At 39.9% G+C, this 15,981-nt stretch overlaps 2 protein-coding genes across 2 annotated transcripts; both read right to left on the reverse strand.

Moving 5' to 3' along the window:
* Nucleotides 1-609: 609 nt before the first annotated feature.
* Nucleotides 610-11,967, reverse strand: larp4ab (La ribonucleoprotein 4Ab). Its single transcript, XM_088308894.1, has 16 exons — nt 11,929-11,967; nt 11,748-11,777; nt 7,511-7,649; nt 7,143-7,371; nt 6,913-7,049; nt 6,627-6,730; nt 6,326-6,436; nt 6,117-6,170; nt 5,432-5,644; nt 5,032-5,126; nt 4,138-4,365; nt 3,969-4,023; nt 3,707-3,871; nt 3,491-3,618; nt 3,248-3,410; nt 610-2,724 (listed from the first exon to the last, which is right to left on the reverse strand). The coding sequence occupies exons 1-16, from the start codon at nt 11,965-11,967 to the stop codon at nt 2,341-2,343; spliced, it is 2,274 nt and encodes a 757-aa protein (XP_088165020.1). The 3' UTR covers nt 610-2,340.
* A 761-nt stretch (nt 11,968-12,728) lies between these two features.
* Nucleotides 12,729-15,335, reverse strand: pfdn5 (prefoldin 5). The gene is made up of 6 exons (XM_088309256.1): nt 15,168-15,335; nt 14,478-14,580; nt 13,690-13,721; nt 13,358-13,432; nt 13,141-13,246; nt 12,729-12,930 (listed from the first exon to the last, which is right to left on the reverse strand). The coding sequence occupies exons 1-6, from the start codon at nt 15,231-15,233 to the stop codon at nt 12,857-12,859; spliced, it is 456 nt and encodes a 151-aa protein (XP_088165382.1). The 5' UTR covers nt 15,234-15,335; the 3' UTR covers nt 12,729-12,856.
* Between the last annotated feature and the right edge of the window lie 646 nt (nt 15,336-15,981).

Genomic DNA, 15,981 nt, shown 5'->3' on the forward strand with positions numbered 1-15,981 from the left:
AACGAAACAATAAGGCACTTGAGGTTGCTTTTTGAATGTGAATTCCCAAATTATAAACACAAGACAAAACCACAGAGGCGTAAGTTTTATCTAAAGGATTTACACTTATTTTTGAAATGTTGCAATTCCAAATACTCCATTCGTATGAACACAAGATCACTTGCACAATCAGATACACTAACGATAAGAGTAAAAAAAAAATGGGGGGAGATCATGCCTAGAGATTAAAACATTAAGTTGAAGCTTTAAGTACGTCAAAATATTTTCTCTGATAACATGATCCATATGGCTATTTACAAATATTGAATCAAATCTGAAGTTAAACATTGCATAACACACAAGAGGTCTATTACAGTAATAAGTAGTTAAAAAAAACGGTCTTAGCTACTACATAACAAAACAGAACAGTGATACGCCACTTAAAACATTCAGTCAAATAAATCAATTACATTTACATTCAATGTTCTATGAATGCCCTTCATTCATAAACTGTGTCTCATGTTAGTCCAAGTATTATTAGCACATATGTTCAAAACAAAATCAGATCAATGAGGGAACTGAGCTTGTGGGCTTTTGTTAAACAAAATGGGAAAACTGGACACGTGTAAGTGTGATTTGGGTATGTGTTTTATAAAGTGATTAACAGTTTCATTACTTACAGAAAATGTAATTTTCCACAGTACTGCCAAAAATTGCTGACCAAGTAAAAGTTGTCATACAAAAAAGCGACATCATGCTATGTGCCAATCCCCAAATGAACAGTCTGCATTTCAAAAAGTTTTTTTTTTTCCACCATAACTCGCTAACCACGTCAAAGTTGTCCTCCTCACATAAACTACTGAAAAAAAAAATGTGATAGCTTGCTAATCACCAATAAACAGATCACTCAAAATTCAACTGCGATTGTAATTGAACATACAAAAAACTACTGAAAAAAAAATGTGATAGCTTGCTAATCACCAATAAACAGATCACTCAAAATTCAACTGCGACTGTAATTGAACATACAAAGCTGCCATTAAAACTGCGAGACAACATTGGGACATATCCCAGTGGAAAGACGACACCTGAGAGATGGGTAAAATATTTTGATAAGTGGTAAAATATTTTGGTAAGTCCATCAACATTATTTACAGTTCACGACACCATGTTTGGGACGTTGCCTGCTACCATTTCACTCCAAATCTGGACACCAACTTGTAGTGAAAAAGATACTCGCAAAGTGCTAACAGACTTCGCAAATAAGACACAGCAGCAGGCCTCACGTCTCCACCTGACAAACTTCAGTAACATCACAACAGCAGCAACAATGCTCAAACGAACACCTCTCGAGTTTCTCCCAATTTATTCCAATTAGCCATCTGTAGTTCAGTTGCACTTCATGTTGCTGACATCAGTTGCTGACATCAGACATTTACCTGGCAGACTCAAGAAAATATTGGACCAGTAGGGATGTAACGATTCAATTCAATTTTCAGTTCCCGATATGGATTTGATTTATTTATTTTAAATCGCTGTCATGGGCTCGTGTGGTGCTGCAGCCACCCACAAACGCAATTTGCATGTTTGGCGCAAGCGTGTAAAGGTTTGGTGTATTATAAATGGAACCAAAGACTCGACACTATACTGAGTTGCACTAATTCTGCAAAACTACCTAGAAATACTGAAATACTTGTAAACATTTCACTTTCCCTGGGCACCAATCCATTTTTTTTTAATGTAGACAGGACCAAAATCATATTAATAAATGTAGGGAAAGGTACGGTACTAAGAAAACAAAAATAAACAGTTGAATTGTTTTTTATTTTTTATTTAACCTTAATACAAAATATTTCATTTTGCCTCTCTTGTATGAATATAAGCTACACATATATATGTACCTGCAGTTTTTTGCAGCAGAGAATGGATACTTTAATTTTACTTTATTTTTTCGATGCATATTTTAAATAGTTTAATTCGATATTATAAGGATTTTTGAATCTTTACATCCCTACGCACCAGCAATGTATTTTTGTTTGGGGTGGTGTTACATGTATTTATTTTAGTCACAAGAATGGATCTAGCAACCACTCACACGATACAAATGAATAAGGGCATGTTTAAAAAAAAAGTAAAAATAACGAGGAATAAAATGTAGGTAGTGATAACCCAAAAGCTGCGCAAGGCTGGCACCCATGTAACACTAAAACTTAATACGCACAAACCATGGAATCTTTTTTTTTTTTTTCCAGAATCATCTTGAACCTAAAATATACCTATTTACAATGTTTTTTAACATACGCTTACAATAAATATATACACCCATTTTTGTCGGTTTACCGTGGTTTAAGGATTGTTCAGTTATTTTGGTGACCTTGGGGGAATGTTCTGTTCCTTGCCACTCCTCCTGATTCCACGCTGAGGAGAAAATGTTTTGCCTGTGTTTCCGCTTGTGTTTCTGGGATGCTCCCATATCTTCAGCCCTGCACCTCCACTTCGGCCGCAGCGATTGTAGCCGTAAAATGTGCGTGTGGCTTGACGAGGAGGGCAGCAGTCTCGTCGTTTGTCTGATTTGTCTGCAGCGTCCCTGTTATTGGCACGTGGATCCTCCCCTCTATTAACCTTGAGCTCTTGAAGAGGCTGGACCGGCGTAGAGACGGGGGGTGCTGCAGAGGCCGTCTGTGCTGGTGGTCCATCCTTAGCCAGCCTCTGGCACACTTCTGCATAGCTGAGCTTTTTGGGCTCCTGGTTAAATAAGTAAGAAGGCAAATGACCACATGTGAGGGTAAACACTTAAAAGCATGATTACTTAAATAGTACTCACCAAATGAGCTAATCACTTTTTATCAATTTATGTTGTAGTTTACTGATTTATTTTAATATCTGCATCATAATAATAAATTAAAATTATGTAAGTTGGACAGTTCTATTGTTGCAAAGGAGTTTTAAAAGGTTCAAAGAAATTCCTCTCTCGTCAAAATACAGGCACGCTGACAAAAATCTAATGAGCTCTTCATTTTTTGTGGAAATCTGTCAACTATCTATTCTACTTAATGCTCAAAATAAAAGTTAAAATGACTGGAGGGATTTTTGCACAGAACTGGACCAAATGACTTAAAAAAAGAAGCCTCTTCTAAAAACTGAGGATCTCTTCAAAATTTGCTACTACACTGCTTTTCTGTTTTGGAATTGTTTGAATGACGAGTCACCAATTAGTTGGGGGCTATGAGGTGATATTGCAATAAGCTGACTCCAAACGTGGGCTTACCTGTTCTGAGGTGTCAAACGGGGGAGTTGGTACTTCAAGGTCAGTGTGGCTACATGGGGAAGATGCGCGTTCTGATGGACTAACAGGCTTGAGGGAAGGTGACACCTTCTCCTCTGGAACAGTATTGTCGGCCTCACCCGCATCCTCAACCGGTGATGAAATACTGAAACACCGTAAATTACATATCAGTACGTTGTAATTATTAAATTCGCTTTGAAAACGGGGTATCAGGGAAACATGCACCTTCTAACAGGCTGCGTTGGTTTCTGCATCACCTCTGCACTAGGTGTCACATCTGGGCTAACAAGACTCGCAGTTGGAGGTTCTGAGATGGTTGAAGGTTTCGATTCATTTACCTTGTTGCAAACAACCTTAGCAGAGTACAGAAGGGGCGGGGGAAATATACAGTTGACATGAGTTACCAGGTAGAATTTGGCTATCAGAGAGATCATTAGTTACCTTGTTGGTCACTTTGAGACCACGAACAACATCAGACAGACGCATTTCTAGTGTCTTCTCTTCTGTTACACTAACCACGCTTCCTGGCAATGGAGGGAAATTGGAAGCTGCCAAGTCAAACTTTGGTGGTGGTGGCACCTCGACTTCTGTCACAGGACTGGGCTTCTGTTATAGTAAATTAGGTAAATAATAACAGGTTAGATACAAAAAAAATATATATAGTGTTTTAAATTGAATTACAAAAAGTATATATGATGCTGACCGTGGTATGTTCGTCATCTCTTTTCCTCCTCATGCCCCTGTAGGTGTTACTCCTCCTGAAATAAAAGCAAAATTGTGTTGTCCAGTTTGAGAGGTAGGATAAGCGGTAAGAAAGGGCAAAATCTGCCATTGTAAAATCTCAACAGGAATTAACAAAGAGATTCACAGACCTGGTTCTTACATCCCCGCTCAGATCCCCACTGGGCATGATTTCCTTCGGAGATGTGTGCTTAGGGCTTAGGGAGGGCAGGTTAACTGACGTGGAGGCAATGAAGGCGGCAGGTGTCGGAAGAGGCTGTGAGGTCAAAGGCCTCAACAGGCCATCCATCAGCGCTGGGGGAGCCATTGGAGGGGTAATGAGTGTGTCACAAGGCCTAAAGTGTCCCTTTAAATGATTCCTGGGAACACAGAAAGGACCCATTTCTTTTATCAGTACATCTGAATGTTGCACATGCATGCACACAAGACAGTTGGGTATTGAGAGGTGAAACACAGTAGGGGCTGCGAAACCCTTCATGCATCAGAATGGCTCAAAGAGTCCGAAAATAAGACGGCTGCGTAAAAAGACAGTGGTTAGCCTGGTCATCTTTGGCTATTTTGATCAACACTAGCCTTAAAGTACTCAGACGAACAGGATTATGGGACTGTCGGTGAAGAACGGCGGCAGCAGCACCGAAAAGTTATGGCACTGGCAAAATATGTGACTCTACCTCAAATACAATATACGCATGAGTTTATTTTTTTTAAAGCGCGATTACGCCGTCTTGCCTTACAATACACTATGTTATGTAACACAATGAGCTGGTTGGAAGACCATGTGCAAGGTTAAAGAACTAGCGTATATCATTTGGTTTGATTTATCCATGCCAGTCGGTCAAAATGAATCTTTTCGTGACATTGGTCTGCACAAGAAGTGACTGCTGAAATGTGTGAAAATATCACCGCCGCCATTAAACAATAAACTTCAATTTGACTTTTTTGACACATTAGTCGACCACCAAAAAAATCTTAACTCGTTTAACCCCTAAAAAGAGACCCATCTAGAAATCACGAATGTCACTTACCGGTTCCTGCACAAATGCGGATTAGAGCTTGAATTTGCTTTATAGTTTCCCACACTATTGTAAGCAGTCAAGAATCCATTGTTAGGGAAAGGTGCCTGAATGTGAAAGTAAAAAAAAAAATCATTGGCACATACAGTTCATGTTTTACATCTTAAAAGGTTAGTGGGCGGTACTGTACATGATTGCACCTGTCTAAAGCCTATTCACAACCTTTTATTCATCCTTTTACTATAATGTAAAGTATTGTGTAACTGTAACTCCATAACACTGTACATTTCGTCTTCGTATTTTCTTTTATTTTGCTTTGTTTTACAGTGCCGTCTGCTGCCAGATCAGCAATATAACTTATGATTTGAAAAGGTGAATTAAAAATAATGTGTGACGTGATCAATGCACTTACCAAGGGAGTTTCGAAGTAAGGCATTGTTGTAGCATTCCAGGACTGGGCAAGAGCTGGATAAACTGGGTATTGCTGCTGAGCACTGTACACTTGCTGCATGTACAAAGGGGAGCCATATGCAACGTGAGGCTGGGCTTGCTGGTTGTACACTGCGGGGTCCACATTGCCGAAACCCGGCTTACTAAAGAACGTGTTTATTGCCTTTATGCGGGCCTGAAAGGACAAAGCAGGAATGATGAGACTTGAGTTTTTAAACGTGAATAATCAGCATTTCCAGCGATGGTAACAACATGGTAACTGTCGCCTTTGTCCCCTCAGATCTCATAATCTCACGGTCATTAGGCCATAAAACACTGCACTGACAAGGAAGGGGGGGGGGATTCAGTGTGGATAAGGGTAACGATGAAGAGGAAGAAAGATGCAGATGGAGAGAACAGGGTGAGAGAAAAACAGAAATATAGAAAAGCAAAGTTCCTTCCCAGCCAGTGTCAGTGCATCTGGGTCCTTCCAAGCGCGATACTGATCATCACTGGGCGTTGCGACAATAACATTCAAGGGGTGAAAGGGGTAGGGCTATGCCTTCTGAAATGGGCCTCATTCAATGAAACTACCAGCAAACAAACTGGCAAATCACTTTAGCAGAAGCAATAAGATCAATAAATGAGTCAAGTAACACTGAACTTACCATTATTGGCTTCCCCTGAAACACTTTCACTTCCTCCCGTAGATATCTGTAAGCCTGCGGACAGAAAAGGATTCTTACAAATTGTATTCCCCGCCTCCCATATGATCATTTTTACTATCCTTTGCGACAAAGGGATTTTTTTTGTAATTAAAAGAAGTCATTTAATTCAAATAAAGTCCATTTTTAAACTACTAAAAGGAACTTCATACCTTGAGTGCATCCATATCGGACTGAAACGTTATGTACCAGTTGCTGTTGTGTGCAAACTCAGCACTTATCATATTTGGGCACTGTTCACTTTTAAAAAGAGCCTCCACCTCCTGTAATAGTTGCAAAACACGTTTCACAGCTCTACACATTCTCACCAACCAGCCATTCCAATTACTTAAGATAACTTTTTTCCCCTAAACAAATATCCATGTATGCAAGCAGATTAAAAACAATTACAAGTGTGGGAAGTGTTAAAAGTTGGTGAAAGTGCTTTTATTTGCAATGGGGCATCGCCGTTACCTCTACTGGTGTTGTCTCTGGTACTTCTCGCAGAATTATAATGGAGCGACTGTGATTCGGACGAACTTTCTCTCCAGCTTCATCAACTTGAACCAATGGTGATTCTGTAACCGCGACAAAAAAAAAAAAAATAAAATAAAAAAAAAAGAAAACTATTCAAAGAAGTATGTTCACTTTGTTCAACAATCGCTCTTCATTCAGTTTATAATTTACAAGCTAAGGCGTGAAAGTAAGAAGTGCAACAATATTTGGATTAAACAATTCACTTTTGACATAAAACAGCTACCTCTCAGTACATCCACAATGAGATCCAGGTCAGTGGTGAGGGCTTTGATGTCCTCCATGCACGCTACGGTCCAGATCGGAACAAATTGCTCACTGTCCATCTCCGATATCAGGTACTGGTCAATTGATAAGTTCTCTCTGGAAAAAACAAGTATTTGAGTAAGATTTAAATACAATATAGGAGGAGAAATAGATCCATCTAATCCATTTCTACGCAGTCACACAACCCACCTTGAAAAGCAGAACTCCAGTTTTTTCTTTAAAGACTCCCTTAGACTTTCACACACAGGTTGTTCTTTTGTGTCATCGACAGTTGACTCGCTTTGGGAGTTAAGGGCTAAAAACCCGGCATCAAATGTGTCAGTATCATTCATACTGCCCTCTGTGGGCACACAGGCAGAGTCGGTGTTATCAGGAAAGTCGCATCCTTTTCCCCCAAGAGAGAGAACATCAGGGTATTCTGAGATGGGAGGCGAGGAGAAACAGGAGATCAACATTATAACAAATGTAAAAACATGGATTTCCTTTTCTCCGAATAAAAGCACAACACTTCTGATGCCAGGCTTAATTTCGAAGACTTGGGACAAAACAGCTCATACCTTCAGTCATGTCAGTGTTGTGAGGATAGGTCTGCAACCAAGAGGAATTGTCTGTGCCCTCTGAGATGTCATTCTGGTGGGCAGGAATCTCCTGCCACACTTTAGCATTGGGGTTCAGAACTGTTTCCTTGGTAGTGACCTATATTATAAAAAGAAATGGACAGTTTGTAACAGGTATCGTGACACCAAACGTGAATATTTACTGGGCGGGGAGGGAGTTTCAGTTCTGACATTATATCCAAACAAAACAGTCCAAGAAATGGATTAGTCACACAGTCTATAAGAAACAGCCAATACAGAATTGCATAGAACATACTCAACATGGGAAGGATTGAGCCAAGATTTGAATTTTGCACATCAGCATCTCAGAACTGTAAATGAGGACGACTTGCTATTCTGCCCTTAAATTATGTCGTTTTTTAATTACACCTGTGTATTTTAATAACCAAAGTTAGGAAACTATGAGTTGACAACTACGTGCTACGTTAGCTATTAATTACAGTACTAAATTCTACTAGTAATCATTTAACTACTAGTAGCTTGCAGTTGTGCCCAAAGTTATCCTACTATGTAATGTGTAGAAACATCATACGAGCTGTAATAGAAAAGTAATAACATTGGTGTCTCAAATTGTATTTCAAACCCAACAAACTATTAAGTCTTCCCCTTCAATGCCAGCCTGGCAAACAACCAGCATGCCTATGAAGTGATCTTTACGTTTACTACGTTCAACGGAAGAAGTACTGTCGGAAGAAGTACTGTCGCAGGACCACTTATGACAGCTTCATCAGGAGGGCGTTCACAACAATCAGCGCATCTGTCGTGACAGCATTTTCAGACGATGAAGCACCACAATTATGTGACCATTTATGAAAAATACCATGGATGAAACTCCAAATATTCTGCAACAATGAAAATTAGCTTTGTCCAGATCTCTGTAGACCTGCATTATAAATCTAAAATTTAAGGGGGAAAAATGGGTCAAAATGTGTTTAACAGATTCCGAGTAATCACCAAGTACAGTAAATGTCAGTTGCACTTGCAGCCTTGATATTTGAATCATAAACAAAAAAGCTTAATTACACGACATGAAACAAACACCAAAAAAAAACACAGCCATTATTTCACGTTGACGAGACGTTACATACCATTCAGATTCTATCGAATTAACACCAAATTAGATTTCAGGTTTTCATTCTTCAATGTAACCAACCCCCTCGTCAAAGTGACATCCACATTCCGCGTCTGGCGTCCACATAAAGAGACACGTCGACTAGAGAGGGAAAGGACTCATTAACCTGAGCTCCACAAATCCGGTTTGATTCGCACGCCTCTACGCAAACACAAACCTGCGCCTCATTGGTTTCCGCATGCCGGTTTAGCCCGCCTATCAAACGCTCCCCATTCAACACGCAAGCCTTTCATCCAACCTGCCTTCAAGCCGGGCGTGTGCCTACGTCACTCAAATAAGCATTTGAATCATTTGTTTGTTTGTTTTTTACATTTAGGATTGGAACCTAATCGACATTATATTAAAGAGTCAAACGAGAAGTTAGCGTGTGCTCGGCCATTAGCTTATTAAAGGCGCGGTGTACAGCACTTGTGGAGCACGGCGGACTCGGAGCACATGGCGTTGACGTTCAATTCAAAAATCTGTCTCCAAACGTCTGCGCTAGGCCGTTTCAATGAATCCCAGGCGGTCGTGTTTAGAAGAAAATATGTTTTAAATGCCCGTTTTTTTTTTCGTAACATCGTCGGGACTTATTTTCTCTCCTGTGTCACACCGTAACCTTCATCTCTCAGCTCTTTGATAGCCACTTAGCTCGTCACCTAGCTTTGAGTTGTGTAACAGCTAACACAGCGAGTCACGTGTAGGCCTCTAACAAGCTGTTCATTACGCATGAATTCCAAATCGAAAGTGATTAAAGGAAACGCTAATAAACCGGGGTCGTGTCACCTTAAACATTCATGCTCCAGAAGAATTGCCAGTCAACAAATGACAATTTGTTTTGAGACGCCGTTTACCAACATTGGCAAACCAGCCCGAGCCGCCATGGCTAGCTAACTGGCTTATGTTTACTAGTTGACCGTGACTTGTTGTTCACCTTTCAAAGGTTAAACATTGAGCATTTGAGGGGGGAGACGTCGTGAACAAAATATTACTCGTAATTAGAAAACCATCCGCAAGTGAAGGACGTTGGTATAAAGTTATAAGAACCGTCGGGCAGTTTAAGTGTGATTGATGCGAGCGATGTTTTGAAAAGGAGGAACAGGTTGTTGCACGTTAGCTAGCGTCCTAGCTAAGGCCAAAAAAACTTACCATATTTGGATGGTATATTAAAACGACGTCCACCTCGGTTCGTGGTTGTAAAGCACTGTCCAAGTGATTTCAGACTTCTGGATGAGCTTCTTTAGACATCGACCACACTTCTACAGAGTAAGGCTTTTTCCCCAACTACCGTCTCCCCGGTAACACGCCAAGCCCAAACACGAGGAGCACGATACACCCCAGACGACGACTTTTAGACACACGAAAGACTACCTTAAAAGTTGTTTAGACTCAAAAGAAAACTACCATGTTACGACCTTATATTCATTTAAACCGAATGACATCTAATGTTCGTCCAGCACGTGACAGCTACGTCCTCTGCCTACAAGTCGCCACCGGCAGATCCACGGTGAGGCACTTCTGCTCCATAGCGACATCTATGGCTAAAATAAGGAAAAACAAGCGTTCCCTGGAAAAGAAAATGCAACACTTCAGTCACACGACCTTGGGAGTACCCCCTCCCCCGCCCCCCCAACACCAATAAATCTGGAAAGGGTTACAAAGCCATTCCTAAACCTTTGGAATTACAACGAACCATGGTGAGAATTATTATCCACAAATAGAGAAAATTTACAAGACTGTTGAACACACTTAAGGACTGGCCAGGACTACAGAAATGACCCCAAGAGCACAGTCACGACTCCCCCAGGAGTTCTCAAAGGAACCCAGGACAACATATAATTAATTACAGGACTCCCTTGCCTCAGTTAAGGTTAGTCAGGTTTTAGGTCGTTTCATTACCTGACCTAAAACTTTATTGTCTGCTATAAATAAACCAGTCAAAATAAAGGTCAGTCAGTGTTTGTGACTCAAAAATGAGAGGCTGTGCAAAAATGACATCCATGGCAGAGTTCCAAGGCAATAAAACCCCAGTTCCGAACAAAAACAATATAAGGGCCCGTCTTACTTTTTCAAAACATCAGAAGGATTCTCAAGACTTTTGGGGGAATATTGTGCGGACAGACGAGGACAATTAAAGTCAAATGATGGTGGTTGTAGTTTGATGATCTGGGGCTGTTTTGTACCTCTTCAGGACTTGGACTATTTGCTGTGATTGAGGAAAACATGAATTTGGATCTTTGTCTGAAAATCCTGTGGGAGAATATTGACAATTGACAAACGTGACTTAGCAGAGATTTGTTAACATAATTGACCTATATGCAGAATGTTATTTATAATACAGTCAACACTAAATTTTTCAAGTCAACCATCTATGTAGCTCTTCGGATACGTTTTTAGGTTAGTTGAAGTTCAACTAGATATTCCGCTCTTGACATGCGCAATCATTTGATTTTATTTACTGTGTGCTATGACCTCGAGCTGTTCAATTGTTAGTTGAGTTGCTAAACTGCATTCCATAGATGTTGGAATATGCTCACGGTTTTATCTCGCTGTAATGATCTTAGATGCTTCATTGTTGGGCTGTGTACTGTATCGTTGGTATTGTTGGTGTCTTGACGTGAGAATCATCAGATGAAATTCCTCATAATTGAGAAATGATTACTTACTAGGGATAAGGTATCGTTGTTTATCTATCAATGGACAACAAAATAGCTTTGTGTTCGACTAAACAGGCCCAAGTGCCACAAAAAAATTGTGAGTCATCGTTTTTCCACAAAAGGCTTTAACTACGCAAAACATTTTGTGGCATTGTTTGGTGGAGTGTACCGTGAGGATTTTTTGGGAATGTAAAATTTGTGACTTGGCTCAATGTAGGTTGGGAAACAACAGAAAAGAAAACTCGCTACGTTAAAAACTTTTTTTTCTCAAGATAATGTTGTGCTGCCACCTTCTGAAACTTTTATGGAATAGAAGGCACCTTCAACACGCCGTTTTAAAAGACTAGAAAACAGCTGAAAAATGATATCACGTTACCTTCTAAATATTTCTGCACACTCGAATACTTAACTCGCTCCCGACGCCTCCAGAGATTATTTTCTGTCAAACGCTTCTCTCCCAGCGAGTAGAAATTTGTCCTTCCCCTTGAAGGACGATGAGACGTGTTCCCTCTGATGAACAGAACACCCCGAGTCAGTCACACTTGGAACCAGCCCGACCAATCAAGCGAGTCTTTGAGCTATGACGTCACCAAGAACTGAGCCCCTCCGCTAAATCGCGTCACGGCCATTCAAAGGCTGCGCAGTCTATTATACTTGACACATTTACCTCCGCCAAGGTGACAGTGCGAGCGTCACTGTTTATCAGCAGGAATACGCAAAACGGTACAATGAGGGGGCGGGGCAATGGCAACAGAGGGAGTACTCGTACTCGATTCGTACTTGAAGCAGGAGTAGCCGAATATTACCTTTGTTAAAAAAAAATACTGATTCAACTCATTTACTTAAGTATAAAAGAACAAACACTCATTACAAAAGTAAAATGTAATTTCTATATATAAGAACCGTTTTAATAACAAAAAAAAATCCTGTTTTTACTAACTAGCTTAGGAACTGTGCTCACATTGGCAAGAAGCAAACTCATTAGAGGTACCTTTGCAGCAAGCAAAATGCTGACCGAATTAGCATTTGGACGTTTGCTGTGCGTTTGCCCCTTTGAGCTAGGACCAAAACGAAACTTAAAAAAATAAAAACATATCACCGGTTTTTCTTTTTCATATTAGATTGACATTTTTTAAATTCCAGATGCTTGTGTTTTTTTTTAAAGAAGGCACACAAGGCATTCAACATAAATCTTTCTTGGAGCCGACATCAACTGTCAAAGGGGGTTGGACACGCTTGTACTAAATTTGATTTTTAAACTCCCATTGTTGTGCAACATTATTTTCAATTTGCTGTTCTTCAAAGGGGAGCATTACGCATGAATTACAAGAACAATCTTGCTGCAAAGATTTGCAAGGACAACTTACAAAAGGCTCACAACTTCTGGAAGTTAATGTTCACTGCCTCTTTATTCCCAAATCATGCATCAGGAATTCATGAAGGTTAGTGCAGGACATTTTACAGTTCTTTTTCATACACACACAGAAAAGCATTCATTTATGATAAGTGTTGTCCAAATTAAGCCTTGGTGCTGGAAGCCTGTTTACTCTGTTGTAGCTGTTGGATCTTCACGTTCATGACTTCAATCACAGCTGCAAGAAACCAAAGACGACAACGTTTTCAGGAACTGCAGGTTAAAAAAATGTGACTGCTACTTTGCCACAACCAAGGAATTAGAGAATGGGAACTATTCCAGAAGTCAAGTCCAGTCAAGAAGGTAAACCAAATTGTGTTCTAAAGCATGAATGAGGATCACAGTTGAGATTTATTCTTATATTTGTGAAGCGTGTGGGTGGACTCACCTTGTTTCATGGCATGTTTCTCCTGAAGGGCAGGCTGAATCTTCTCTATCTGCTTCGTCAGGAAATCTAGTTTACGTTTGAAGAATGCCTTTGAATCTGCTACGTTCTACAATAGAGGCAAATGCAATTTGCACCTTTAAGTCTGCTGTTTAATCATAAATGAATCATCTGTGCCTAATGTAAAATACATCTAAATACAATAAAAGCACCTACTCACCTTCTCAACATAATATCCTGTTCCCACATCCACTAAAACATGCTCCACATCATTTAATGTTCCAGGCACATACATCTAGAACATGTCAGGTCAAGGACAATGCCCCTCAGTGGCAAAATATGAAACAAATTCTAAAACAAAATATGAAAATGTATTCCACTCGGCTTCTTTTGGATTTTCAAATGAATTCCTTCCAACTCATATGTAGAGGAATGTACATTAAAATAGCCCTCAATAAAATATTAACAAAACAAACATCAGTGTTAAGAACAGAAATCTATAAGGCAGGCTCAATTATATAAGTACTGGTGCTGAATACACCTCAAGGATACAGAACTTGTAAGTGGGACGAGTAATTCTTTGCCTACATGAGGAGGGAGAAGAGAAAGTTTAGCTGCATGTTTCATCAACCTTGGGACTATGAACACCAAAACCACAGATGCAATGATAAACATCTGTATCATTATTGTTACATCCCCCATAAAAAGTTAAGGGTATTCCATTTTTAGGTGAAATTTCAGGGTGAACATAAAACTGCACTAGAAATGGAACTTGACTTTCTCCAATTTTTTTGAACGCACATGTTCAATGTTATAAATGCAGTCATTCGCAACTTTGGTGCTATACGTCAACTGCAATCCAACAGTTTAACTGCCACCAATGTATAGGTTAAGTCTTTTTTTTTTATAGCGCAGGTCTGGAAGAGGGTCCTGCCCAAGAAGAGTCTACTCTTCATTTTGGTTGGTTTGGTGTCAACAACAGATGCTTATTTTTACACAACCCTACCGCGTCCACATTAGTGGGTCGACTTTGCCTAGCCCAGTGTGATTCCACGGTCTTAGCTGGATTCGACGAGTCTGTGTTCCAAGCAACTGTGACACAACGGCCTAGTTCATGTCACTTATCTAATAATATGCGTCAAAAAGGCCTATCAACATGACATAAACCACCCAAAACCGAATACCCCTAACTTTTTGTAAGTTGTTTATTTTCAGTGATGAACAGGTAACATCATTCTTCCTAAGTAAAATCTATTATATACAGAAAAGCCGGCATTGGCCAACCCACAACTACAATTCCGATGTGTTAACGCACGGAATCCGTGACAGATTGCACTCACCTTGATTGTTTTTGTTTAAGGAATTCAAATTATCTTTTGCTTCAACATATTTAGCCTGGACGACTTTGAGCTGGCTTATTGAGGACGTCAGGAACTCAATCTCCTGCAAAACATTAAAATAGTTTGACTGGATTTATTGAACATAAACACATTACAAGATACAATAAAAATATTTTAATAACGAAAGAAAGGGTTATCAGCGGATGTCATAGTTGAACGCGGTTTACCAAAAAACAAAAAAACGTATCACCCAAGCAAACAACACTCTTGTAATGACAGCAGGTCTACCATTAGACACTAGTTAGCAGTATTGCCTTGTGTACGTTAGGTTACAATACGAACAAGTGTGTGTTGAGTAGAAGTGAATGGAGTTAGGAAATAAAGGGACACCAGCTTGCAGCACATACTGTTCCTGTTTGACTTCTTGTATAATAAAAGGCAGAACATTACAACTCTTACACACGTTTACGTTCATTTGTTAAATGTGCAAATGTCTGTGAGCTGGCATGCCTTATTTAGATCTTGGCAGTGGGTGTTAACGGTAAAAATGAAGGGGGCACAATGCTGAAAGCGCGTGAGCATGCTACCTTCAAAAAAACTCTCCCACTATGTGTATTCACTTCGATTACTGTCAATAGAACGACAATATTTGACTCAAGACCCAACTATGATCTATGAAAGTAGACTTACCTGGTCTAATTGGCTTTTTAGTCCCTCAAGCTGAGGTAACGACAGGTCCGCGAGATTGATCGCCATTTTGGGAGTGTGACGTAGGTGATTGCTTCCGGTTCAAGAAAGTTGGATGTTTGATTACGCGGGAAGGCGCCCCCAAGAGGACGAATGAGGACGTGCAGCTCAGATGTTGCCCATTCGCGTTGAAATGTGTCTGCAAACATTAAGCCCTCACATAATTTAGTTTTACGGTTAACCACACCAAAAATGTCACACTAGTAGAATGAAATGCACCAGTCGTTCTACTCGTGTAATAAATTGTCATTATCGTGAGGACAAAACGCGATTGGCCGTCTGCCATCAAGGAGGCATTTTGAATTGTTCCGTCTGTCACTACCCTATACAATGCTTGCATTAAAATTCACATTGTTCATACCAGTTAAATTAAACTGGGTAATTTCTCACGGCAGTCTTAAGTATAGAAGTCTCCTCCAACCACTAAGCGATTAGTTGTGATGCATTGTATTGTCTCCCGTAGCAAATCGTCCTTTTTAGTTGCTTCCTGCACATTTATTCAACAGTGCACATCAAGCTGCTAACTTTATTTGTGCAAGTCTAAGCATTTGACTTGGTTTCATAATTATTTCTCATGCTTTCTACATGTCTGTTATCTTTGCAGAGCTCCTTCATGGTTGTCATGAAATGCCATTTGACTTTGAGGAGTCTACTGATTTACATTTGTCATAAAGACAAAAACAATCCAAACACTGCACATTGTATGCTTACATGGCAAACAAAGTGGATAAAGAAAGCTTTCAAAATCAGTCAAAAT

The sequence above is a fragment of the Idiotropiscis lumnitzeri genome, chromosome 11 (assembly GCF_059441095.1).
Source record: "Idiotropiscis lumnitzeri isolate Australia: NSW breed Sydney's pygmy pipehorse chromosome 11, RoL_Ilum_1.0, whole genome shotgun sequence".
Classification (NCBI taxonomy): domain Eukaryota; kingdom Metazoa; phylum Chordata; class Actinopteri; order Syngnathiformes; family Syngnathidae; genus Idiotropiscis; species Idiotropiscis lumnitzeri.